The 25,610-nt window shown below is 52.6% G+C and overlaps 1 protein-coding gene across 2 annotated transcripts; it reads right to left on the reverse strand.

The window, feature by feature from the left end:
• Positions 1-1,680: 1,680 nt before the first annotated feature.
• On the reverse strand, positions 1,681-20,736 carry SEC14L2 (SEC14 like lipid binding 2). 2 transcript variants are annotated; one of them, XM_065889983.1, is made up of 12 exons: positions 20,610-20,736; positions 18,366-18,441; positions 13,638-13,681; positions 13,176-13,235; positions 12,754-12,942; positions 11,618-11,713; positions 11,390-11,450; positions 10,897-10,980; positions 7,323-7,429; positions 7,101-7,240; positions 6,784-6,953; positions 1,681-1,986 (listed from the first exon to the last, which is right to left on the reverse strand). In XM_065889983.1, exons 1-12 carry the CDS (start codon positions 20,661-20,663, stop codon positions 1,856-1,858), a joined length of 1,212 nt encoding a protein of 403 aa, XP_065746055.1. In that variant the 5' UTR covers positions 20,664-20,736; the 3' UTR covers positions 1,681-1,855. The 2 variants fall into 2 exon arrangements, with proteins under 2 accessions (XP_065746055.1, XP_065746057.1); XM_065889985.1 differs by lacking the exons at positions 12,754-12,942; positions 13,176-13,235 and having other exon boundaries at positions 1,856-1,986; positions 20,610-20,663.
• Positions 20,737-25,610: the final 4,874 nt, after the last annotated feature.

Below are 25,610 nucleotides of genomic sequence, written 5' to 3' on the forward strand. Positions count from 1 at the left end.
TAAGTGCACTTCACTAAAGCTCTGTGAATCCTTTGGGGGTACCAGGGAGCAAAGGCCCAGCCTTTAAAGACAGGCAGTCCTGGGTTCAAATGCTAATTGTGCCGCCTATGAACTGTCAGCCACGCCTGTAAGAAACAAGAGTAGCCAAGATTTACTGAGCGTACACTTGTACCAGGCTTTCTATGTATGCGCTCTGAATGTATCAATTCCTTGAATCCTTGCAGTAAGGCGATAAACAGGGCTGTTGCCTGGTACCCAGGAGGCGCTCATTAAAGAATTAGCTTTATTATCATCAAATAAAGGTCACAGCCTCCCTGTTGAGGTCCCTGGTTTCAGCCCTGGGAGTCTTCATCATTGTAGGGTCATGTAGGGCAGCCAAGTCAGCTGGGATCTCGCAGGAAGCTGGGATCGCGACTCAGTGATCCTCAACCCCAGAAACACTGGCAGTGCCTGCGCGGAATTAGGAGACGGTCCCTAAAGCCACGTGATCGTCGCTTCTCCGTGACCCTCCCAATCCAGGCCCACCGCAGGCGCCGCGCGCGCTTGCCAGACCCGCACTATTTGGCGCGCTCTGAGAAGCCCGAGTTGGGCGGGGTCTCCGTCCTGACCGTTAAGATGGTCAGGTGCACCCTTAGTGCCCTTAGCAAAAATGGCGGAAGACGGCCCACCGGCTGGGCCAATCAGGGGGCGAGCAGGCCGTCAGGACGCCGTCAGCGCACGGAAGGAGACTAGCAGATGGCTTCTGCGCATGCGCTCCGCTTATTGAAGGGGAGAGGCTGACACCCCCGCGGCGGAAGCTTGCGTGTGTGAGTAACCGTGAGGAGCGAGGCGGAAGGCGCTGACTTCCACGCCCTGCGCGCTGAACGTTCTTTATTCATTGGTTACTTTTCCTAACCGAGCGCTGTAAACCAAGGTCAGGATATCCTCCTGAGGGGTCTGGCTGGGACCCATGCGGCCTCGGGGCCTCCTGTCAGTTCCAGCCTTGCCCCTGACTCCTGCTCCCTCAGCTTGGCCAGACCATCTTCCCAGGATGGGTCAGGGCCTGGGTTTCTGAGGGGTGGAAGCTTCAGGACTCACACCCACCGCCAGCCTCCCTGGCCCTTCACGGAGCTGGGATCCCTGGAGGTAACTTCCCTGTGCTTTGTTTGCACTGAAGGACAGTGGCTGGGTACCAAAGCTCACTGTCCCAGGAAGCTCTGAGTCACTGACAGTCATTAGTAATTAAAGAGGCAGCCAGTGGGACCCAGGAACTGCTGGATTCCTCGAGGTGAGGGAGAGGCCTGCCTGTCTACCCTTGAACGGGAAGACCTATGCTGACTCGGGCCCCCTCCCAAGACTTGGGAAAAGCCAAAAGATCCTAGCCTGGGTAGAAAGTTCAGAAGAGCCTCAGACCCCCACCATAACTCTAGCAACCGGCTACCTTGCTATTCCTCATTATGATCTAGACTTACATGTTCATTTGGGAGCAAGTTCCTCCCCTGCAGCTGGCTTCCCTGAAGTGTTAGGTCTCAATTTCTCCCCTTTTTCCTAATTTCCTCCCTGCCACCCCATGGTTCCCCTCTTCCTGTCTCATCTGTCTGTCACTGGACAGGTGAAGTTGGCACAGCTTATAAGACAGATGCTGTCACAGTGCCCAGCCCCTGGGGACTCCTTAGTAATTTGAGAGGCAAGGAGGCCCACTCCAGCTAGTCTCCCTCTTCCTAATTCTGAAATGAAGGCTCCCCAGATCCAGCCCCGAGGTCTTTCTTCTAGCCCAGTTTCTTTGGGCGTCAGAGTGCTGGGAAAATGACTGCTACAAGGGATAGAAACTGACAGGGAGACGCTGAGGGAGCCAGGCCTGCTGTGGGAGGAGGCGTTACTTTGGGGTGACTGTCCCCAGCTGTTTCATCTTCTCTTCTGAGGCTTTGTCTGGAAGCAGGACCTCCACGGTGAAACTGACCTTCTTTGCATGAATGAAGCTGTAGGTGTTGTCAAACCGCAGGACATCTGAGAGGAGGGGAAAAAACAGACATTCAGGCAATTCTGACAAAGCTTAGACACAGTGATTTTGGTTGACTGAGCAAGGCAGTGTGGTAGGTAATGAGGCTGAAGGTAGCATAAGCAATGGTCCTTCACCTTCTGAAACCTAGTCTAGCTGGGTTACAGTATGTTCATGAAGAGAAAAATATATAAGACAGAACATGCCAAGTGCCAGATGAGTGGCAGAGACAGTCACGTCTGTAACAGCTTGGAACGAGGGGGCCCTGTAGACTGAAATCATGTGAAAGGCTTTTTAAAGGAGTTAGAGCTTGAACTGGGTCTTGAAAGGAGGGAGTAGAATTAGTTGCAGCAGTAGTTATTATAATAATAATAATAGTAATGGTAACAACAGCTATTTATGTGACTCAATACTGGTATGGCAATCTATATATATTATTCACAATAACTCTTGAGTTCAGCATTAGTACTGTGTTATATAAAAAGAAAGTCACTGTGTCACACAGTGAGGAAGGGATGGAGCTGGAATTTCCCTCTGGCCTGCATTGCTGCCTGACGTGGGCCCTAGAAAGCCTAATCCTGTTCAGTTTCTGACAAAAGGTAAAATATGCAAACTTTTTTTTTTTTTTTAAAGAAGATGTTGGGGGTAGGAGTTTCGTTATTTATTTATTTTTGCTGTGTTGGGTCTTCGTTTCTGTGCAAGGGCTTTCTCTAGTTGTGGCAAGTGGGGGCCACTCTTCATCGCGTTGCATGGGCCTCTCACTATCGCGGCCTCTCTTGTTGCAGAGCACAGGCTCCAGATGCACAGGCTCAGTAGTTGTGGCTTACGGGCCTAGTTGCTCCATGGCATGTGGGATCCTGCCAGACCAGGGCTCGAACCCGTGTCCCCTGCATTAGCAGGCAGATTCTCAACCACTGCGCCACCAGGGAAGCCCAAAATATGCAAACTTTTGAACCAGAAACTTATCCCACAGAAAATAAATGGACAAAGATGCTCAATACACCCCTATTTGTAGTAATAAAAGATGAGGAAAACTAAAATGTTCAAAGAAGAATTGCTTTAAAAGTTTTTATTGAAATACTATTCTGTATAAAAAGAAAGAGGTGAGCTTCATAGAAGTGACTGGGGAAACTAGTGACAATATATCCTTAGGCTAAAAAAAGCAAGTTGCAGAACAATTTGTAAACCATTTCTAACATTTTTGTTAATATATGTAAAAAAAATTTTTTTTGGCTTTGTTACTTGGTCTACCTACATTGACAAGTTTTACAATTTCAAAATTCCTTCAAATATACACTGAATAACATATATAATTCCTATGAATGTATATGGGTGGGCACATGTCCTGTATATTATGGAAACACATAATGCTTCTAAAGGGATGGAAAATATTTGGTAGGATAATACACAAGATCTGTTAGTGGTTTCCTCTGGGGAGAGAAAATGGGCATGCAGTTGGCAGAAAAGGCTTCCAACCCTTGGCCAAGGAACAGACTGCTTTTAATCTAACCCTTCTTTTTTTGAAAAGTTTTTCCATTCCAGTCAAACACCCCTTCCAAAGAACAGAGTGGGAAAACAAAAACACTAGCTCTGCCCCTTCCCTATCCTGGTCTTCTCTAACTTTTCCCAGCCAAAAAAACCCTGTGCATTTAATCCTGAGATTTAACCTTTCCCCTTTTCTGCCCCTGGATAAAATGCATAGTTTTAGACTGAGGGTAGACACACCACTCACCCTTTTCTTCATGGTGTGAAGTGAGTAATAGTCATTGATTTTCTCTCTGAGCCAGAGGTCTTTCAGGACCAGTGGTGCCTCTGGAAAGAGGGAAGCTTCCTCTCTGACCTGGATGACAGAGCCTTAGCAACCAGAGTCAGTCATGCTAGAGAAGAAGTCTTTGAGCTCCTTGGACCAAGCATCAGGATTGAGATGACTCTGCCTAGCATGATGTTCTGCCCTCAGAAACAAGGAAGGGGCTGTTGTGATGCCCAGGCCCGAGGGAAGTGGTTCATTTTGACACTAATCATGTACTCACAGACTTGTAGAGGCCCCAGAGATCCTCCAGGCTGGGGCTCCTTCACTTTTGTTGGGGAACTCACCCCCCTGAGAATCTGATGAAAGCATACAATTTCAGATCCCATGGAGCCCATCATGGACCCTCTGGGGCAGTGGTTCCCAATGGGAAAGTTACCATTCTGAAGAGAGGAGGAGCTGGGGGTAACTGTGCCCTCTCATTTATGTATTGAGAAAACATATATATTCTTAGTGTCCTTTTATTTCTCTTTTATATTCCAGATAGGAGAGTATATTGACTTTTTAATTATGTGTGTAGGTGGTTATAATATCTATGAATTTCATTTCAGAGTAGTAAAGGGGACATTAGACACCACTTATTATAAAAGGGAGGTGTTTGGTCTTTAAAGATTTAGAATCACTGTCTTTAAAGATCTAAATCACTAAAGATTTAGAATCATAGACCCCAGATTAAGATCTGCTGTAGCCTACTCCCCTCATTTTAAGGAAAAAGAGAGCAAAATCTAATTAGAGACACTCGGAGAGTTACTGGCAAAGCTGGACTCAGAAACCGGGTCTTCTGGTGCCTAGAGGGGCTGTTTAACCTTCCTACAGTGCTTCAGCTCTTCTAGACCACATTGCACGCTCCAGATCTTTTTTTCTGAATCTTTTTCTTTCCTAGAAGAGTACTCTACACACAGGACCTCAGGAAATATTAGTTGGGAGAAAAAAAAGTGGTATCTCCCAGTCAAGGCCCCACAAGCAGATAAACATTCCATCTGGGAATGTATCCAAGGGGAACTATAATTTGGGATTTGCAAACCTAAGCCTGATTATGTTAAAGGGTTCATGGTACTACAGAGAGGTAGTGGGCAGCGTTGGAAAACGGTTTGGTCTCTGCTGAGTTTGGGTAAATTACTTCCCAGGTCTGGGACCCCACTCTCTCCTCTGTCACGTGATCATCTCTAGGGTAGTCTATGGTCACGAGATCCTGTACCGGGACCCTAGAATTCTCTCCTGTCTCCGTTTCTTGGTGTCTATGCAGGCTACACTGTGGGAGAGATAACATCCCCTCTCTATACCTCAGCTTTCCTGTCCTTTAAAAGAGAAATTCAAGCTTATATGTACAAAATGCTTTATGCTCTGAGGATGACAGTGTCTGGGCTGGTGCTAAGCCTTGTTCTTGATGAAGCACACAGTATACCGCCTTCTCCCTCAGGACCCGACAGCTCACTAACAAGAATACTTCTCCCTGGGGGGCCAGACCACAGAGTATATGTGAGGAGGGGGCGGTGGAGACTGAGGTTGCTTGGGCTGTGGGGGAGGACACAGGATCTGAGGTTGGGGCAATGGTGTGGACAAGTACAGAGGCCAAGACATCTGTGGGGCTAGTTCAGACTTCTGGCAGTGCTGCCATGAAAACAGGGCGCAGGGCTTCTCCCATCTCTGGCACTATCTCCCCAGTGGCCCTTCTCCCCCAGGTTTTGCCCTAATGATAATAATAGTGGCCACAGTGCGCTGAGTGCTGCGTGGCAGGCATTACGCTAAGTGCTGCACAGACCTGATTGCATTTCATCATCAGGTGTCCCTATGAGGTAGAGAATTTGATCCCCATTGTAGCAATCAGGAAACTGAAGCTCAGGGAGGCCAAGTCACTTGCCTAAGGACTAGTCAGTGGTCAAGTCCGTCTCAGCTTGATGACAAAGCCCTTGCTGTCACTGATTTTCCATGCCTGGCCCCTTGGCTCAGACAGAGAGGAAACTGGAGATTTGATGGGGGTTTTGTGTGTGTGTGTATGTGATTTTTCTGCTTATAAATGTAGTACATGTTCTTTGTAACATAAACTGTATTTGCAGGGCCAGTATAAAGAAACGAAAGCCCTCTATAAGCTTCCTACCACCATTAGCATTAGCAGAGTCCCCAGAATTCTCTTTTTTTTTTTTTTTGATAGGTAAGAAGTGAATTTATTTAGAGAAACACACTCCACAGAGTGTGGGCCATCTCAGAAGGTGAAAGCGGCCAACCCCAGAATTCTTTTGACCTTTTTTAGCCAAAGTGAGTATACACCATATATGCTAAGTCTCATGCTTTATTTTTTTTTAACATGTATCAGACATCTTATATGTCAGTTTATTCTCTTTAATGCATATACTGTATTCCATTATATGGATGGACCATAATTTATTTAACAAGACCTTCTTAAGGCCATTTAGTTTATTATCAGTTTCCCAAACTGCTAGGAACATCCATGTACCTATATCTTTGTGTTTTTGTGTAAATATTTCTGTACAATAAATTTCCAGAGGTAGAATTGCTGAGTCAAAGGGAATTTAATCGATATTGCAAAGCTAAGTGAGGTTAAACACCTTTTCAAATGTCTATTTGCCATTCTTATTCCTCTTGGGTAAACTTCCTGTTCATGTTCTGTGTCCATTTTTTGATCAACTTGGAGATGAGTGAAGTTCAGCAGAGTCAAGGCTAGGTTTGTCAGCACTCTGCTCACCCTGTGATCCCTACACCTACGTAACGTGTTCTGCCTCTCTGATGTCTGGGGAGGGCGCATCCCCAGGAAATGTCTAGTGGCAGTCACAGCCCCAGTTACACCTGGACCAGGTCACCTTGAGCCTGTCATCTCACCTCTCCAGGCCTAGGTTTCCTCACCTATGCAAGAGAGGTTGAAACTGATGGAGCTCCACTTCTAGTTCTAACAGTGTGAGAACTTAAATCCATGGAGAAAGAGGGACCTCCCGGGCAAACAGCTAGAGCAGGGGCTTCGAGCCAAGACAGAGAGACTTACAGATGCCAGGATCGCTGCAGGTGAGGGTCCCATCCTCAGGGACCAGGTGGGCATTGTACCTCTGGTTAGCAAGCACCTCTGTCATCTCCCCTGCCCTCTGCCGCTCCCCCATTTTGGTCTTCAGGAAAATCCCAAAACCGATGTCCGAACCATCCGACATGAACTGCCACCTGCAGGGGACACCCACCCACTTAGACATGATTCCGTCTGCATGTTCCCTCTCTGGGGTCCTGCCACCAGGGCTTCTCCCACCCCAGCCCACCGTCAGCACCTATGGCCAGAAGGCTCAGGTCTCCTGGAAGGGTCCAGAACCCTACCTGAGGACGCAGCCTGGAAAGAGAATTTCATACTCCACTTGGTGGGAGGAGCCCCGGGAAATCTGCACACTGTGTTCGTACCGCTGTTTCACCTGGTCTCGCACGTAATACTTCTTGGGGATGTCACCCCCATAGTTGATCTAGAAGCAGAACACGGAGTGAGCTGGAATGTGCATTTGAGCCAGGTGTCCCTGGTCACCTCCAGCCCCTGGCAGCCCATACCTTGGATTTACACTTGGGGTCTCCATCAGGGTCAGTCATGGTGCCCCCATACTCCACAGGCAGCTGGTCAGGGCTGACATATTTCAGTAAAACCTCCTTCCAGTTTGCTGGCAGGAGAGGGAAGGAAGGAGAGAAAAGGATCACCACCAGGGCAGGAGTTCATCACAGCCCTGGCAGTCTACACAAAAGAGGCAGAAAAAACCTGTCTGCCCCTGCACACAAAACATGGGCATTGGGAGCACAGGACGTGCGCACAGCTCTTCCGGGGGTTCAAGAGGAGCTGTCACCCAGATGACTGCCCTGTTCTGGACCAGGAAGCAGGAGACAGAGGTCCTGTCCCCACTGCCTCTGGCCAGCGAAGCGACCTGAGGCAAATAAATCACTTCATTCTGAGCCTAGCTCCTCCTGCCCTGCAAGGTTATGGTGGGAGTGAAGTGAACTAAGTACTTGAGAGGGTGTTTGTTGTAAACTGTAAAATGCCGTACATGTATGAGAGTGTATTATCACTCCCAGGAAGAGGGGATACAAATATTTGAAGTGCAAGCAGGAGGGAACAAAGAAAGGAGGAGAGGGCATTCCACGCAGAGGGAACAGCGCATGTGGCAGGCAGGAGGGCAGTCAACATGATCTGCCCTAGTTAGACTGAGCGTGAGGGCATGACCACTGTCACCTACTGTGCTCACTTGTGATTTATTGAATGAATGCATCACTGTAGACCGACCCCTTAAATGGGCTCCCTTGGCTTTACCCCAGCCACAGTTTCACTTCTCTTGTTTTGTAGGCTGTTTGGCTACCAGTGATTCGGTTTTTTTTTTTTTCTTTAAATAACCAAGCCCTTTCCTGACTAGGAGAGTTTGCCTCAAGTGCAACCAAGGCTGAGATCCATTTCTCTGCCAGATTCCTAAACAAGTATCAGCCAAAGACAATATTTTGATACTGGATGGAAACCTTACCATGCTGACGACAGAGACCAGATATAGAGAGCAGCTCCAGGTCACAGGGTACCACCGAGCATCCTCTGTGGCTGGTGCTGCCCGTAAACCCACAGGGATGGTCCAGGGTCTCCCAGCCTTCAGATTTCTAGGGACTTGAGACCATGCAACTCCAGGGGTGCTTTAATCTGTGCTGAGTACCAGTGACCAGCCCAGGGTGAATTTCTCCCCTCCTCTATTGAAGATCCGGTACCTTCCCAGCCCGAGGCGGGTTTGGTTGAAAGGGTTTCAGGTGTGGGTGGGGGAACTGACTGAACCTCCTCTGCAGCCCCGCTGCCAGGAAACCGAACTGGCTCATGCTCATGGTGGGTGGCAGCCACAGAAAAGCCAAAAATCATTAGAGCCTTTTCCTCAGAAGTAGTTGCTTCACCCAGTTCAGCTGGAGGGTTGGAATAAGGCCAGGAGGATTCTTCCCATCTCACAGAGAGGAACTGAGGCTACAAGGACAGAATTTGTTGCACTAGAGCCAGGACCAGCACCCAGAAGTCCTGTGCTTTCCAGACTGCTTTGCACCACACCCAGGCTCAGCACACATTTGGAAAACCTCCACTTTCAATGTGATGCCTGAAGGTGAACATTCAGAAACCTTCAGAATTCCCTACCCCCAGTTCAACTCCACAGGTGGCATTAAGCCATCCAAGAGCCAGTCCCAATCTCCCTTTCTAGGCTTTTCTCCCACCACCCCACATCACGCTCCAGCCAAACTCGACTCCTGCCTGTCTCTGGCTGGCTTGATTCCCATGGGTCTTCCTTGCTGGCTTCCCCTCATCCCCTGATGTTCTCCTGCTGCCCTGCCTATCCAGTGTCCGTCTGCTCGCTTCCCCGCCAACCTTGCAATCGCTTCTTCACTCCCTGGTGGGCTCCTCTTTCTCTTCATGCCCTTGAGCCTGGATATTCCCCAGGCTTCAGCCTCTGTTCTGTGGGCAGTCTTACCTCCTCTCAAGGTTTTAGCTGCTGTCTCTATCTAAAACTCCAAATCTCCAGACTGGAGTTTGCTGCTAAGCTTCAGGCCCAGGCATCCCCAACATGTGTACACCTCACAGACTCCTAGAACTCAACTTCAAGCCTTTCCTTCTGACTGTATTATTCCCCAGTGGAACTAACTGCATCAGAATGACTGCAATGCTGTCACTCATGCCAGATACCAGGGAGCCATTCTAGGTTTCTCTTCCTTCCTTCCTACATCCAGTCAATTGAGTTCTGCTGTTCCACTTCCTACGAAAGCCTGAAATCCACCCTCTCCTCTCCGTCCCTACAGCCCCCGCCGTGGCTCAGGCTTGCAACACCTGGTGCGTGGGCTGTGGCCACAGTATACAAACTGGTATCTGTCCTGAGAATCAGGTCCTGTACCCCACCCCCTGCCCCGGCTCAGGAACTCCTCTCTGGTGCCCAGTGGCCTGTGGAGTTGTGTCCCAGCTTCCCGACACAGTGCCCTGGATTCTCTGTGACCCAGCTCCTGGCACCTGGCTCCCTCTCCACGTCATCTCTCGCACACCCTGCCGTGCGCCCTCTTCAGCTGCCCGTGCCATGGTGTGTAAGGTCTTTGCTCATTGTTCTTCTTTCTGCCCAACAGCTTCCTGCCTTGCTTCACCTGGCTACCCTACTCATTCCATAGCTCGCAGGTGAGGGAGGCATCGCCCCTCCCCAGGCTGGGCGGGGTGAGTGCCCCTGCTCAGTGTTCCCATGGGCTTTTCAACTCCTCTCTTTTACACATAACATCTTGCGCTGATATACATCTGTTTGTGTCTCCCTTCTCCGAGAGGTCACAAGCTCTTCAAGGGACTCTGTCTTACCTTTGTGGCCTTGACACCCACCTAGTCCAGGGCTGCGCACACAGCAGGTGCCCATCCAATGAATCCATGCGTACTTGCCCTCAACTGAAAGCAACCTCTGCTCCTGTGACCTCCCTTCTCTGCCGCATCTATGCCTTTTCTTTTTTTCAAAGGAATTTTATTTATTTTTTGGCTACATTGGGTCTTTCTTGCTGCACGTGGGCTTTCTCTAGTTGCGGTGAGCAGAGGCTACTCTTCGTTGCAGTGCGCAGGCTTCTCATTGCGGTGGCTTCTCTTGTTGCGGAGCATGGGCTCTAGGCACGCGGGCTTCAGTAGTTGTGGCATGCGGGTTCAGTAGTTGTGGCTCGCAGGCTCTAGAGCGCAGGCTCAGTAGTTGTGGCGCACGGGCTTAGTTGCTCCATGGCATGTGGGATCTTCCTGGACCAGGGCTCGAACCCGTGTCCCCTGCATTGGCAGGTGGATTCTTAACCGCTGTGCCACCAGGGAAGTCCATCTATGCCTTTTCTAGTTTGTGTCCTAGCTTTCTCTTAAAAGTCTCCTGTTTCACTGCAAGCTTATTGAGGACAAGGACTGGCATTCCATTCATCTTTGAGTTTCCCCAGAGTGTCTGAGAGAGAGTTCTTAGGAAAACAGACAGGAAGCCCCTTGCTCCGGCCCAGCCTGCTCCTGGGTCCCACTGCTCCCAAACCAGCAGAGGGAGCCTTCGCCCCGGCAGCTCTGGCTCTCTAACGCCATCCCCAGCGGGGCTGCAGCCATGCTGTGGAGTGGAGGAGGGTCTGGGCTACTCACCCCCCAGGACCATGATCTTCTTACGAGTGTCCTCACTCAGGAAGGGTTTGATGAGGTTATAGGCCACAGGAAACAGCTTGGGGGCTGGAACAGAGACCAGGCCATGTGAGGCCAGGAGCAGTCCCCACTCTGTCCCTAACAGTGTCCACCATAGCCCCCAGTGTCTGGCCACACTCCCTGGTGCTGTGGAGCCCACACAGGCAGCCCTATGTGAGGCTCGGCTTTCCTGTCTGTACAGGGGGGATGGTCTTCCTTTCTCACGGGGCTCAGTGGCTCGGGGCTCAGTGGCTCGAAGGAGGTAATGAATACTAAAAGCTTTGTGAATTACAAAGTGGTCTGCGTACATCATGGGTCGGTCTTCTGAACAGGTCCTAAGACCCCACCCTCCACCCCCGACTTCGGCTCACTCTATTTCACTCTCCTTAATCTGTCCCAGTAATATTTTTGGCCCCTCTTTCCCATTGGGCTTCATCACAGGTAGTTGCCAACTTACCTTTAATGACAAAAAGACGCTTCAGTGTTTCGGGGTAATTTTCCTCAAACATGCAGAGAAACTGTGGAAAGAATCCAGTGGGCTCAGAACTCTGTGCCAGGGAGGGAGGCCCTTCTTCCTCTGGCTTCCCCCACCCCACAGGGCCTCCTAGCAGAGGGACCCACCCTCCCAACCCACCCCCCGACCCTCACCTCTCACCCTCCACCACCCCCGAGCCCTGGCCTTCACCTCTCCATAGGCCTCCACAGCTGGCTTCCAGAGATGTTTGAGACCAAGCCCCTCACAGTCATAAATCAGGGTGATGGTCTCTATCTTGTTCCCCGTCTGCAGGGGACAGAGGAACAGAAAGTCACATTAGGCTGCCCCACACACAACACACACAGAAGCCCACCCCGGTTCAGGGAAAGTGCTGATTGTACCCTGCGCCCATACTGCAACCAGATCCAGCAGGGCCGTCCGTACCTAGGGTTTTCCAAATCGAGATAATTACCCCAGGCCGGAACTGTGGCCTAGACAAGTCACCCTTCCCGTTTAGATCTCCGTGTTCTCATCCAGTAAACAGCTGGGTGAACTTAGATTACATCTGAAGTCGCTTCTGTTCTGCAGTTTGACCCGGTGGCCCACCTCGTCCTCTGCATCCCGTGCAGCCACTCATCTCGCAGGCACAGATGCTCTCTATCCAACCTAAGCCCTTAAGGTGCATCTCTAACGCTTCTCTGCGTGCCCAGCCCCACAGGGCCTCTGTGCACACTAGGTTCTCAGTGAATGTGGATGACACTGTTGAAATGTCCCCAAACGTATCACATGGTCTCACTGGATCTTTACGACTGCTGAGGAGGAGGGCAGGGGAAAGGACCATGGCAGCTCTGCCTCGCTCTTCAGTCTTATTCTAGTAAGAGAATCAGCTGTCCTTAGCTTTGTCTGAATTCAGAGTTAGGGAAGCACAGAATCTGAGCTCACTGACACCAGCGGCACTCAAATACTTGTCCACGGATAGGGTGGTCCCTGACAAGGATTCCTCTGGTGCCCAGATAAAGGAAGAAAAGTAATGATAACGTAGCATGTTTTCTATGAAGCTAAACTTTACTCAATTAAAGGGCGGCCCTTTATTCTGAGACAATGCCGTCCCTATAGTTGGGTGGGTTAATTATGGCAATAATAGCTGGTTAGTGTTTTCTAAGTCCTTACTTGGAAAAATAAAAATTCAGTAACATAGATCAGTCCCTAAAACTGCAATTTCACTGGTCTATGAAATCTAAACATCAGGGCCTAAAGCTGCCCTTAAAGCCACGTGTGACACCCACACTTCTGCGTGACCACCTCCACCGGGCGTAACTCCTCTTCAGCCGTGCTGGTCCCCTCACCTTTTCGGTCTGGCAGGCGCACTCCCGCAGAAGCAGCTCGCAGTCCCGCATCTTGGTCTTGACCAAGTCCTGTTTGGTGGCTGATAGGAGCAGACCCTTGGCATCCAGAGGTCCAATGATGTCGTACCAGATGGGGCAGCCATCCAGGTCGTAGCCGCACATGCCCCCTGAGAGATACTGTTGGACCACCTGGGCCCAGACAGAGATGGGGGCGCCTGGTCAGCAGGCCCCGGGCAGCCACACCTTCCCGGTGTCCAGGGACTTCCTCTGGGTTCATCCGCCCCTGGGTGCCAATGGATACTCATTCAATGACTTGGCATTGTCAGACCTTTCCTCTGAGGGTCCCAGTCCCATAGACCCAGGATACAGATCATGGGTCTAACAGACCTCACGTGGTGTGGGGCGGGATAATCTGTTCTCACCTCTGGAGGCTGCCAGCTCATGATGTTGTCAATGTCCTTTTGCTTTCGGACCTCCACATGCTGCAAACACACGAGGGCTTTAAAAAAGCAGGGCGGGGAGGGGGTGGTCCTTAACAGGCATCTAGCAATGGGTGACAGCACGAACAGACCACCGGACCACAGGTAAGTCACGAGAAGGCAACCAGCAGGAATGGAAAAGAAGGAAGTGCCTATTTCAGAGATCTCGGCAGAACAGATTATAATTCTTGGCTGGCCCAGAACTATGAAAGCTCTGTTTCCAGGGAAGGGAATGCACTTTGTCCTGGAGGATAAGGCAGTACGGGTCGGCTAATACTCAGATATGTCACATAAGCCACAGGCGGTGATCAGGGTGGGAGGGGGTGGACAGAAGTCCAAGCACGGCGTGATTCTGATGGGCAGAAATGGAGGCAACAGTGGGCTTCGGAGCCAAATGGGTCTCACCTTCCGGAGCATGGCCTCAGACTTCTGCAGGTCAAAGCTTCTTGCTATAACAGGGAAACATGGTCAGGGTTAGGATAGCAGCCTGGGCGCCAAGGATGGGAAGATTTCCCTGCTCCTGTGCGGGAACGCCCGCTGACTCTCAGATCACCCCACATATAGAAGCTAATGTAAGGACATTCACTGCTTCTAGAGCACCACAGCCCCTGGGCTTGTGGGGAAAGCAGGTCAAGGTTCAGGGCAGGTGGGGGCAGCATTGCAAGTTCAGGGTCAGAAGAGTTTTACCCTAGTGGATGCAATCAGGTGAAGGGTCTTATCTCCTGTCAGGGAAAGCAAACCCTGGGCCCCCTTATCATTTACCCTTCTCCTTCCACAAAGTTAATCTCCTCCACGGTCTAACATCCAGTCCTGAGAGCTTGACCTGCAGTTCAAAGATGAATACAGCTGCCGCATAATCTGGGGCAGGACTGGCAGAACATTCCAGTAGGATGGAGGGGATATGAGCCTCCAGTCAACCTTGCCATATCCTCAAAGGACCCATGCATACCCCAGGGGGACACAGAGGGCCCTCGTCCACCCAGGGTTCCCAGAAAGTTTCAGAATTAGAGTTCACCTGGCTCAACTCTATTTCATGTACAAACCCTGACATGCTGTCCTGCTCAAACTTGAACACAAAGACCTCCCTGCCCGCCAAGGCCATCTGCTCCCAAACAATCCAAGCTGCCATTTGCACACAGCCCTCACTATTGTACTGAGCAGAGACCCTCTACAGAGGCATTCAGAGAGGAGGGGCGGGGGTGCTTCCTCAGCCACGTGACCACCTTTCCAATACTCGCAAATTCCGTGCTGCCACCCTAAGTGCTCCCTGCTATCATGCTGCCCGTCCATGGATCCTTTAACCATCCTTCAAAGCTTGGTTTCAAGTCCATCAACTTCCCTTTGGATGTTTTCCAGTTTGCCAGTGCCCCTCTTGAAGTGTGTGGTCCAGAGCACAGGTGTTGCCTACCCTTCTCCGATTAAGCCTAAGAACTTTCTCGGCAACAGGCCAGGCCCTTAACTCAGGCGAAGCTTACAGTCAATGGAAACCCCCAAATCCTTGTCACCTGTGCTGCTTATGAAGCCTCTACCCCATAGGTTGAGAGGTGGTTTTCTGGATCTATCCCTATCAGATTTCATCTTGTTATGGCCAGCTGCATTTCATCTTTTTTTTTTAATTTTTAAATTTTTGGCTGTGTTGGGTCTTCGTTGCTGCAGGCAGGCTTTTCTCTGGTTGCAGTGAGCAGGGGCTACTCTTCATTGTGGTGCGCAGGCTTCTCATTGTGGTGGCTTCTCTTGTTGTGGAGCGCGGGCTCTAGGCACACGGGCTTCAGTAGTTGTGGGACATGGGCTCAGTAGTTGCAGCTCATGGGCTCTAGAGCGCAGGCTCAGTAGTTGTGGCGCACGGGCTTAGTTGCTCCACGGCATGCGAGATCTTCCCAGACTAGGGCTCGAACCCATGTATGTCCCCCGCATTGGCAGGCGGATTCTTAACCACTGCGCCATAAGGAAAGCCCCTGCATTTCATCTTTTAAAGAGTTTCTGAGATCCAGATTCTGACCAATTTTGCCATTTGACCTATGAACTGTCCCTCCCAGCTGTATGTCCTCTGTGGGTCTGATTGACATCCAGATCTGCTGACAGCCCTGGAACCTGGGCCAGACAGGCTGCCCACCAGACTGTCACCAGCCCCTTAATCACTGCTCTTCAGGAGTGGCCGAGCACATTCCCTGACTCTGCTGCCCTGAAATGCAGTCCACTCTCCTGCACCCAAGGATGCGACAAGAGATTTGACCAATGCCATACCCTGTCATGTGTGCTAGACACATGTTTGCAGAAATGAGCAGCCTTCCCTCTTGGGAAGTTCCTTCTCATGGTCACCCTTCACATGCCATTGTAGCAGCAGGGGGCAGCTTTCAGAGGAATATAATCTGGGTTTGCATCTCAGCCCTTCCACCTTCTTCCTGTTTGACCTTGGACAAGATACTGCACATCTCTGGCCAAATCATCCAGTGAGCTAGAAACACTTGGAAGATGCAAGGCACCATGCTATCATGTTGGGGTAGCCCAGCTGGACCTGAAAGTGGGAATCCTCCATGGGAGGGACACGCCCAACTGTGAGGAGAGTCCTCTTCCTTGGGAACAGGAGTGGTGGTGAACTTCGAGCCCCCTTATCTCAGGGAGGCTCTCCAGTTAACCTTTAGCTGCTGGGGTCCAACATCCAGGGTCTTTTAGGGCCCGCCCAGAGTTTCCATTGCCCCTGGCAGTACCGGCCTGATGCCTCTCCAGGGCTCCTGCCGCCCTGGTCAGGGGCAGCTCAAAGCATGGCTTAGGGCACTGCCAGAGAGGCCGGCCTGGGAGCAAGCTGTCCTGGGTTCTTATTTGATCTCTTCCTGTCCTGGAAAACAAAGAGACTCAGACCTGCTCTGCCAGCCTCACAGGTTTCCTCCACCTCCTCGTTTTATCTCGCCATCTGAGCCCCCTCGCTGGGGTGCCCAGAGCTCAGGCCCACTCGGGGGGAGGCAGTGATCTGTGTGCCTGCTCTCGGGCCTGGGGCCCAGCAGAAAGCCAAGCCTGTGTCGGGGGAAGGGAGGAACCCAGTGCTCACTCGAGAAAGGGAAGAACCCAGTGCTCACTCACACCTAGATTAGACAAAGACATTTGGCTGGCATGTGCCTTGCAAATGTTTCCTTTAGATGAAAAGGAGAAAAAGAAAAGGTTTCTCTAAAAAAAAAAAAAGGGGGGGGGAATTCCCTGGTGGTCCAGTGGTTAGGACACGGAGCTTTCGAGCCTTCACTGCCGAGGGCCCAGGTTCAATCTCTGGTCAGGGAACTAAAATCCCGCAAGCTGTGCGGCATGGCAAAAACAGAAAAGAAAAGAAAAGCAAGGCAACAAAAACCCTAATTGAAATTCACAGTAGAGTCTGACCAGGCCCGAGCTCCTGCCCAGGGAAATGTGAGGCACAAATAAAGTGCAGAGGAGATATTTCCTTGGTTTGAAGAGTCAGAGCTTGGTTTCAGGAGGCAACTGTGGCTTACTGGAGAGGACGATGGCCTGGGAATCAGGGGCCCTAGGTTTCTGCCCTGATTCTGCTTCGCATTAGCTGTGTACCCTCAGCTAAGTGCCCTCTCCTCTCTGAGCCTCAGTTTTCTCATCTGGCAAATGAGGATAACTGCACTCTTCTATATTCCTGCAAAGAGAGGGGTTATCCCAGGACTGGGGAGTTGGGGTGCCTGGGAAACCAGGGCCCCAGGCCAGCCGTCTCTCAGATAAAAAAAGAGCTGCGAAGCTGTTCAATTCAACAGCTCTCTGAAACCACACTTTCCCCACCTCACAGTAGCTGGGTAGTTTGTTTGATCATCTTGCAGCTGGCCCTTTAATGCAGCGCTGTCTGCCCACTCTCCCCACCCGCCCCCTTCCAGCTACAGCCCTTCAGCAAAGGCTGGGCCAAAATGTCCTCCAGCTCTGGACTGACTCCACCGCAGCCTCTTTGCTGCCTCTCCACCCTCTCTGAGTGGGTGGGGTGGGGGGAGTTCACAGCTTTTTAGGGGGAAAAGGGCAAGTGGCACTTTCAGAGGCACACAGGGCCTGCTCTGGGGGGCCTGCTAGCTATCAGCCTCTCAAGAGTGTGCCAGCTCTATTCAGTTTCTGGACAGAAATGGAAAATACATCTCTTCCCCTGTCCCAAGACTCGCAGGGTATACATGTGTGTGTCTGTGTCTATAAATAAGTAATTGCCCATGACTTATACTTTAATATTTTGGGCTCTGATTCTGTTATCACGATTTAATCTCTGCTAATCTAACACAGAGGAATTTTCTCTATTATTTCTATGTCTGGCAATAAAGTTTCTACAAAGCCAAAAAAAAAGTGTGTCACAAGAACCAGAGAGGGTGGCACATGACTTGAATCACAGGAGAGGAGGAGAAAGAAAAAACGGAAGGATTTCAGGAGTTGCAACATGGGGTTGAGTCTGACCCTGATGCTAGTAGAAACGTGTACACTGCATCATCATGGGCATAGCACTGTCATGTCCCATCTTGCCATAGGCAGGGCACCCTGTCTCATCCAGCTCTCCCAGAGAGGAGCCTCGGACAGATGTTCACCCCTGGACCAGGTACCAGAGCCAGGCCAGGGCAGAGCTGGAATGGATCTCAGGGCCATGGAGCCAGATGATGGCTTGAGGGGAGTATTGTTAACCTAGGTCAGGCTGAACCCTACCCACCGTGTTCCCTGTGCATTCTGCCCCTCCTTCAAGCTGCCACAGAGAGGGCCAGTCTCTCCCACGGGCCAAGACTCTGGTTCTAAGCTTGGCTCTGCCTCCAACTTCCCACAAGCTTGGGGCCTTTCTTGGCTTTTCCTCAACCTGTTTCCCCACATCCATTGGCAGAGTAGATTCATCGAGTGGATGGAAAGGGCACCGGGCTGGGGGTCAGCTGACCTGGCTCTAGTCCTCTCCCTGCCTGCAGTTCAACACTGTGCGACTTGGGGCAAGTTACCTCACCTCTCTGAGCCTCAGTGTCGTTATCTATCCAACAGGAGGGTTGAGGTTATATCATTGCCAAGAACGCTTTTGGTTCTGAAGGTTGAATACTCCAGATTCTGAGATTGCCTGGGGCAGGGTTTCCAGAGGGTGCTATTCTGTTCCCCAGCCCAAGCCCCTGCCCCAGCATCCCGCAGCCCCTTTTTCCTCACCTCGGAGCCAGCGCAGGAGAAAATAGTCATCTGGATTCGGCAGAGTGGGCAGCACATCCTGGACATTCTCCCGAAACTGTAGGGAGAGGCAGCTGGGTGAGTAGCAGGTCCCACCCTGACCGCCCTCTGCCCGGGACTCTCCATAGAGGTTTTTGCTGGACTCCTGCTCAGCACGGGTCAACTCTGCAGACACTGGCTGAGCACCTGAGCAGCGTGAGACACTCTGTCAGTCATGCTGGTGGGAGCTGAGTAGCAGGAGGAGGTGAGAAGGGAGTAAGACACTGCCCCTGCCTGGCTGTGCGCACTTACACGCTCCAGTGTGATGGCTGGGCAGAACTGCTCCCAGCTAACCGCCACAGTAGACATTCTGGGGTGTGTCACAGCAAAAGCGTAAGTTTACCAAGCATTCCTCGTGTGCCCAGCACCAACCTCGGTGCTTATTCATTCTTCTAGAGATATTACTGCTCCCATTTTACAGATGAAGTAATTAGAGCTCAGAGAGGCCAAGTAACATGCCCAAGGTCGACAGCTAGTAATCAGCAGAGCTGGGATGCAAACCCCGGTCTGTCCCAGGCCAGAGCCTGCACTCTTTCCACCATGGCCTGTCCCCTTAGTAATGGAATGGTGAGCAATGTGTCCAGGGAGCAGAGGGAAGGAAGAGTTTGATGCTGACTGGGGCCAGGAAGAGGGTGGTCTCACACTACTTCATATAAAAAATGACATTTGAGCTGGGCTTGAAGGACTCCAAAGGCAGCAGGAGGAGGAAGGAGGGCAATCCAGGTGGAGGGAACAGTTCCAGCCAGAAGCCATGATGGGGGAAAGTGTAGGGAGTGCCAAACAAGAGAGCTGGACAGTGACCCCAAGGATGGCCACGCCCCCTCCAACTGCTCATTACCCTGCAGGTGAGCATGCCCCCACGTGCTGTGCTGTCCCCAAGCCTCCTGCTCCCAGCCACTCACCTTTCCCTAGTCAGTGACCCTACAGGGCAGCCACAGAGAGGATCAATGAGGACCCGCCACCTCTGCCCCTTGCCTAGGTCAGCCAGGGACTCAAATCATCCCATCCCCCAAACAGCTCCCAGACCCCCAGGGAGACTGGCATGAAGCCACCCCTTACCAAGGACACTACCCAGCCCCTGATATCTAGTTTAATCACCACCTAATCCCTTCTCTGCCTGACTTCCCCTGCAGGTCAGCAGTAAAATCTGAAACCTCCCTACCCGGCCTCCCTGGGATGGGGAGGCCCAGTCTGGGGCAAGGCCTCCATGGGACTGGAGCCTCTGCCCCACTACCACGGCAGAAGACACCTACCACCCACCCCCTCCACCACTTTCTCAGCAATGGTAAACTGCTGTGGAGGCTCCAGACCCAAGACTGGACCCAAACAGCTCCAGCTCCAAGAACAGCCAACCTTCCCTCTCTCCCCAAGGGCAGCAGGGGAGATCCAGCTGGTGGGAGAGGGTCCGGCTCTGGAACTGTTGCCCCCTCCTCTGCCCAGGCGCCAAGGCAAAGCTAGGCTTACCTCCTTGCCTTTTGAAGAGCATCAGCCCAAGCCCCCAGCCCGGGAGGGGCCTGGGTTGAGGGAGGGGCCTGGGTTGCAGGACGGGGTGGGGGGCTGGTCTCAACTCAAACTAGCCCCAACCCAGTCAGTCACCGGTAGGATCCTAGGCTTTGCACTTGAAGCTGCTCCTTTCCACATCATCTGGTCCAACCTCCTCAATTCCTTTCCTCAAGGAGCGAACAGAGAAGGACCGGTTTTGCCCAAGGTCGCAGAGAGACTTGGTGCCAGAGCAGGAGCCATCCAAGTCTCCTAAGAAGCCCTCCGGCCCTTTCCATCGTGCCACTGCCCCTGCAAGAGGAAAACCTCCCGGAAATGGGAGGAAACCTAGGGCCCTGCCCCTGCCCCTGCCCCCAGGGCCCGGCTGCCAGTCCCGAGAATGAACGTTGCCTTTGTGCCCTCAGCTGCCTCCGTGGGCTTCCAAGCAACCACTTCTTCCCAGGTGGCAGCGCCAAGGGCTCGCTCGCGGCTGGGGCCGGGACGACCAAACTTCCCCGGGGTCCCCTCGGCGGACGGAGGGGAGCGAGGGAGGGGGTGGCCGCGGACCGCTCGGTGCGTTGGCTGCCGCTCCTTCCGCCGCTCGCCGCGGACCCGCGCTCGCCCCCCACCCAGCCCCTTCCCAGCCCGCTGCCGCCAGAGGATGGGGGCCATCGCCCGGGGCGGGGCCGGGCCGGGGTGAGGGCTCACCTTGGCCAGTGCCTCCTTCTGCCTGGGGCTCAGATCGCCGACTCTGCCGCTCATCGTGGCCCAGGCTCCGGGCGCGGCGGTTGCGGCAAGCAGACAGAGCACGGACTCGTTCTCCGCCGCGGGAGTAAAGTCCCAGCCTTTTGCCGGGGCCGCGGTTGGCAGCCAAGCCCCGCCTCTTAAAGGATCCCAAGGGGCGGAGTAGGGAGAGATGCGCTGGGCGCAGGAGCGTCTGACGCGGGTACCCTCCGCCCTCCTGAAGCGGAGACCTGAGCAGGAGGCGAGCAGGAGTGCCCACCCGGGCCGAGGCCGGTAGACATGAGAAGGACGGGAAGTCTGGGTTCCAGTCCCCAATTTACTCTTAGCTCACCCTTAGTGACCTTGGAGGAGACACCTGAACTCTCTAGGCCTTACTGTCCCCAACTAGGTGCTATCTAATGAGCTCTTCTAAGATCAGGTCCCCACGGTGCAGGACCTCTCCCTCCAATACGAGAGGAAGCTTGACTGATGCCTCTGTAGGGGACTAGGGGACCCCTAAGTCTAGCCATCGCCCTGCCTGCAGGACAGTGGCATTGGCCTTTTCTCTCTGGGGCCCCTGCCCTCCTCCTGTCCTGCCATGGATTTTGGACCACTGCTGCAAACCCAGCTTGGGGCCTTTCAGTGTTAACAGCCTTTCCCCTCCCCCTTCGGGGCAGGCAGGCTGAGGGGGGGTAAGGAAGCCCAGACCCCATCTTCCCACCAAGAGCCCTGTCCTCTGCTTCTGACCTTCGCAGCTCTCTGAGAGGCTCATAAGGTGCTGGCACCCTCAGCTGGCATGGAGGATTGCTTCCTCTGTGGGAATCAGAAGACCTGGGTTTGAATCCTAAATCTTCCCCTTGTTTTTATGAGACTTCAGGGAGCAACTTCACCTCTCTGAATCCAAGCTTCTTCATTCACTAAATGGATTTGGATGATCTGGACCCTGAGTCAGCATGAGAGGATAAAGCAAGCTAATGTACATAGCTTGCCCTGCACTCAGGGCAGTGCCTAGCACAGGGTTCCCCTATGTGACCACTCCTTTGTCCGCTCTGCAGAGCTTCCCTTTGCTGCCTGCCTGGCCAGGCTTCAGCCTCGGGGTGGAGATGCAGGGTGGACGTGGAGGAAGCCACAGTGAAAGCGATGGCCCAGTGAAAGCAGGCCTTCTATCAGCTTATCTGCTTCCCCCCCCAACTCACAGCCAGGGGCCAGAGCTGTGGGTTCCCATGTAGCTAGCTGCAAGTCTGATTTGCGGGACAGATGCCATCTGACTGTCCTGCCATGCCCCTTCCCCATACAATGAAGCCATTTCCTACTTTCTGAGCTCACCAGCCCTCCCTCTCTGTCTGGGTTCCCCCCTCCCCTACTCTAATCCTACCTCCAGTGTAGCAGCTGGTCACATGCCTTGGCCATTCTTTCCTCCTGCGTGCCAGGCCCTAGGTGCTGTTCTGGGGATCCCGAAATGAGTCGGATGCCATCCTGCACTCCCAAAGGTAAGACACAGGCACCATCGACTAGAATGCAAGGACGAGATAAATGTCCCAAAGACAGCCGGCAAGTACCTGGGAGCTTAAGGGGGGAGAATTTGCTTTGGGTTGGAATAATCCTAGAAGGCTTCATGGAGGGAACAACATTGGACTGGGCCCTAAAAATCTGGCATGGGAAGGAAATGGAAAGGAGATTCATTCATTCCCTGCTGGCACAAAGGCATGAGCAAAGTTCTGGTGGTAGGTAGGAAGCATGGCTACAACCAGAGAGGAGGGGAGAGAAGGATTGTGCCAGGAGGACCAGCAGGACCTTGATGTGGCCCTGCTTAGGAGCATCTGCCCGGCTAGACCATGAGGTCCTTGGGCACAGGACCCTGTTTACTCACCCCTGAATCCCCACTAGCCCCTCCCCCCACCACAGCATCCTGCACTCAGGGGCTGTTCAATAAATGAATGCCGAATGGATGAATGAATGTAAGAAACACTCCCATAGGCACAGAGCTAGGTCCTGGGGGAGCCCTGGGAAAGAGACTCAAACATAGATCATTCAGGGATCAAGCAGCTCACCTCACTTAACAGCCGTGGAAACAGGCCCAAAGAGGCCATGGCCTGCCTAAAGTCGTTAGTGGCGTGACAGATGTGGAGAACTTTGCGGGGTGCCTGGCCCGTGGAAGGTGCTGAGTCGCGCCCTCCTCTTACTGCCTGGAATTCATGCAGAGCGAGGCCTAGGAGCCTGTGAGCATCACACCTCCCAGAGCAAAACCCCTGCCACCTCTGTACTCTGCACTCCAGGAGAGTGGAAAGCAGACCGCCCCTGGCTCTCTGGGTTAGAAGGCAGAGGCAGGCTACAGCAGGCCCATTAAAGACACTTGGGAGGACTTCGCTCTGCACCTGGCGAGGCCTCCACCATGGAGGTCTGCAGCCAGGCACAGAGTGAGGGTCTTGGGTCCAGCCTGGTGTCTGAGAGGCCCCCGCTCCACCCCTGTGAAGCATTTTCAGGCAGTCCTAGCAGTCCTGCCCTGGTTACAGACCCATCAGCTTTGGCTCAGGGCAGGGCACAGCCAACTTCCTTGCGTGCCTGGCTGAGATCTTTCTTTTAGACCCTTCCAGGGGCAAGATGTTCTTTTCAGTGAAGGACCTACTCAAAGGAAAATAGAACAACTGCTTAGGTTGGTTCAGCACTTTACAGTCTACAAGACACTTTCAGACCTAGCTTGTCATCTAAGACCATGGTGACCCCCTAAGGTAGGTAGGTCAGGTGACTTCTTGAGGAATCTGAGGGAGAGAGGCAGTCATGTGAGAGTGCCTGCAGTTGTGACTTGAACCCAAGTCTCGGGCTTCTAGGCCAAATGCTCCCAGGTGCCCACGGGCTGGGGTTTGGACTAGCCTGGGAACTGCCTGCAGAGGCTTCCCAGGAAAGCACAAGGAAAACATTCACCCAACAGGAAACAGTCCCCAGCCCCAAACAAGCCCCCTCTCCCAAGAAATCTGGATTTACCCACTATAAAGGCCTAAATGAAGTACCCTTCCTCCAGTCTGCCCTTCCCAGGCCCTGGGGCTGCCTGCTTCTCCTTTGGCCACTGAAACTTACCTATCTCCAGCCCACTATGGAGCGGCTAATCTGATCAAATAAATCCTAGAATCAAAATCTGGATTATATATTTATTTATTTATTTTATATTTATTATCTATAATTAAACTCCTCCAGGCTGGTTACTAAGAGAACTCCCTCCTCCACATCCCCACCTTTTCTCTATCCCCCCAATCCTGGTCTGGCAATTCTCCCTCCCTGTTAGGTATGTTGCTCCCCTACTCAAGAATCTGCAATGGTTCCCTAGTTCCTTCAGGAGTCAGCCCAACCTTACTGACTTGCATTCAAGGCCCACCCCGAGCTCATCCCAGCATCCCTTGTGGCCTTGACTGCCACTTCTCCCCACTGCACACTTTAATTTCAGTCAGAGAAGCTCCAAGCTGCTCCTCAGATGCACTTCTGCCCTCCTGCCTCTTCAGAGCTGCTTCCCTCTCCTGTTTCCTCCTGCCAGATCCTCCCTGGCCTTCAAAGCCTGATCCAGGGATGTTTCCAGGAACTTCTCCCTGATCCACCCAACCCAGCATGACCTCTGCCAACCAGTAGCCCCTCTCTCTTGGCCTTGACACTGACTACTTTGTCTTGTAGTGGTGACTGTCAGGCAACAGCCTGGCCCAAGAGAAAGAGCCCAGCCTCACAGATCAGGCAGGCCGGAGGCGAGATCCAGGCCCTGCCACCTGCCAGCTCTGTGATGGGTGTGCTGTTCTGAGTATACCCTGCCGGGCATGGCATGTGGACAGCTGAAAGAAGACCGCTGGAACCCAGAGATTTAGGAGGCATATTGGGTAACAGTTCTAGTCTTGGGAGGTAGTGCCCAGGGCTTGAGGATCCTCTGGGAGGCGGCTCTGAACACAGGCAGGAGTGCTGGACTGGGAGTCCAGAGCCTGGGCTTTAGACCACATTCTTTTTTTTTTTTTTTTTAACTATTTATTCATTTGTTTGTTTATTTATTTTCTCTGCACCAGGTCCTAGTTGTGGAACACAGGATCTTCGTTGTGGCATGCAGGATCCTTTGTTGCAGCACGCATGTGGGATCTAGTTCCCCGACCAGGGATCGAACTGGGGCCCCCTGCATTAGGACTGCAGAGTCTTACCCACCAGACCACCAGGGAAGTCCCTAGACCATGTTCCTCAGTGAATGTGCTGCAGTGACTATTCAGCAGGGGGCCTCCTTGGGGCCATCTGCCCTTGACCTGGGCCTTGGATGACTCTTCTCTAAAACAAGGGCATTGACCAGGAGGTTGGAGGCCCCTGGGTGCCCTGCCTTCTGATTCTGTGGTGCCAACGGGGAAGGGGTGGTGCAGAGATTGGCACGGAGATTTGAGAGTCAGAGAGAACAGTCCTTTAAACTCTTCAACAAATATTTGCAGAACACTCTACTTCCAGGAGGCTGGGGTAGCTGGAACTCTCTGGAAAGCCCTTGTACTTGTGGGTGGCCATGCAGAAAGGCCCTGACTCTGAGCCTCCTCCCAGCCCTGCCCACATGCTGCCTCAAGTCTTTTTCCAGCAAAGTGGGGAAGGAATAAAGAAATCTGCACCACCCAGGACTACACGGCCCAGACAGTGGAGGTGACAGCAGCAGAATGAGGAAGCAGTGGTGAGGGACCCACTCCTGTGCCTGCCCCTCCCCCCGACCCAGGCAGCCCAGACTTCGGCTCCTGAGTGGAGCTTGAAGCTAGAGCACCTTTCATGCCTTTGCTCCACCAGCACTTATGCAGCGGGCATGGGGCCAGGCATGGGGACACCTCAGAGGATGAGGCCAGCAGGTCCTGCCCTCCAGGAGTTCCTGGTCCACAGGGGGACAGCCAAGGCCAAAGGCCATTCGGTACAGAGTGGCCAGTGCCGCCATAGGGGGTGCAGAGGGGAGGGTCCCCGTCCAGTCAGGGGATGGGATCATCCTTGGTTTCCCAGAGA

This window comes from Phocoena phocoena, chromosome 13 (genome assembly GCF_963924675.1).
Source record: "Phocoena phocoena chromosome 13, mPhoPho1.1, whole genome shotgun sequence".
Classification (NCBI taxonomy): Eukaryota; Metazoa; Chordata; class Mammalia; order Artiodactyla; family Phocoenidae; genus Phocoena; species Phocoena phocoena.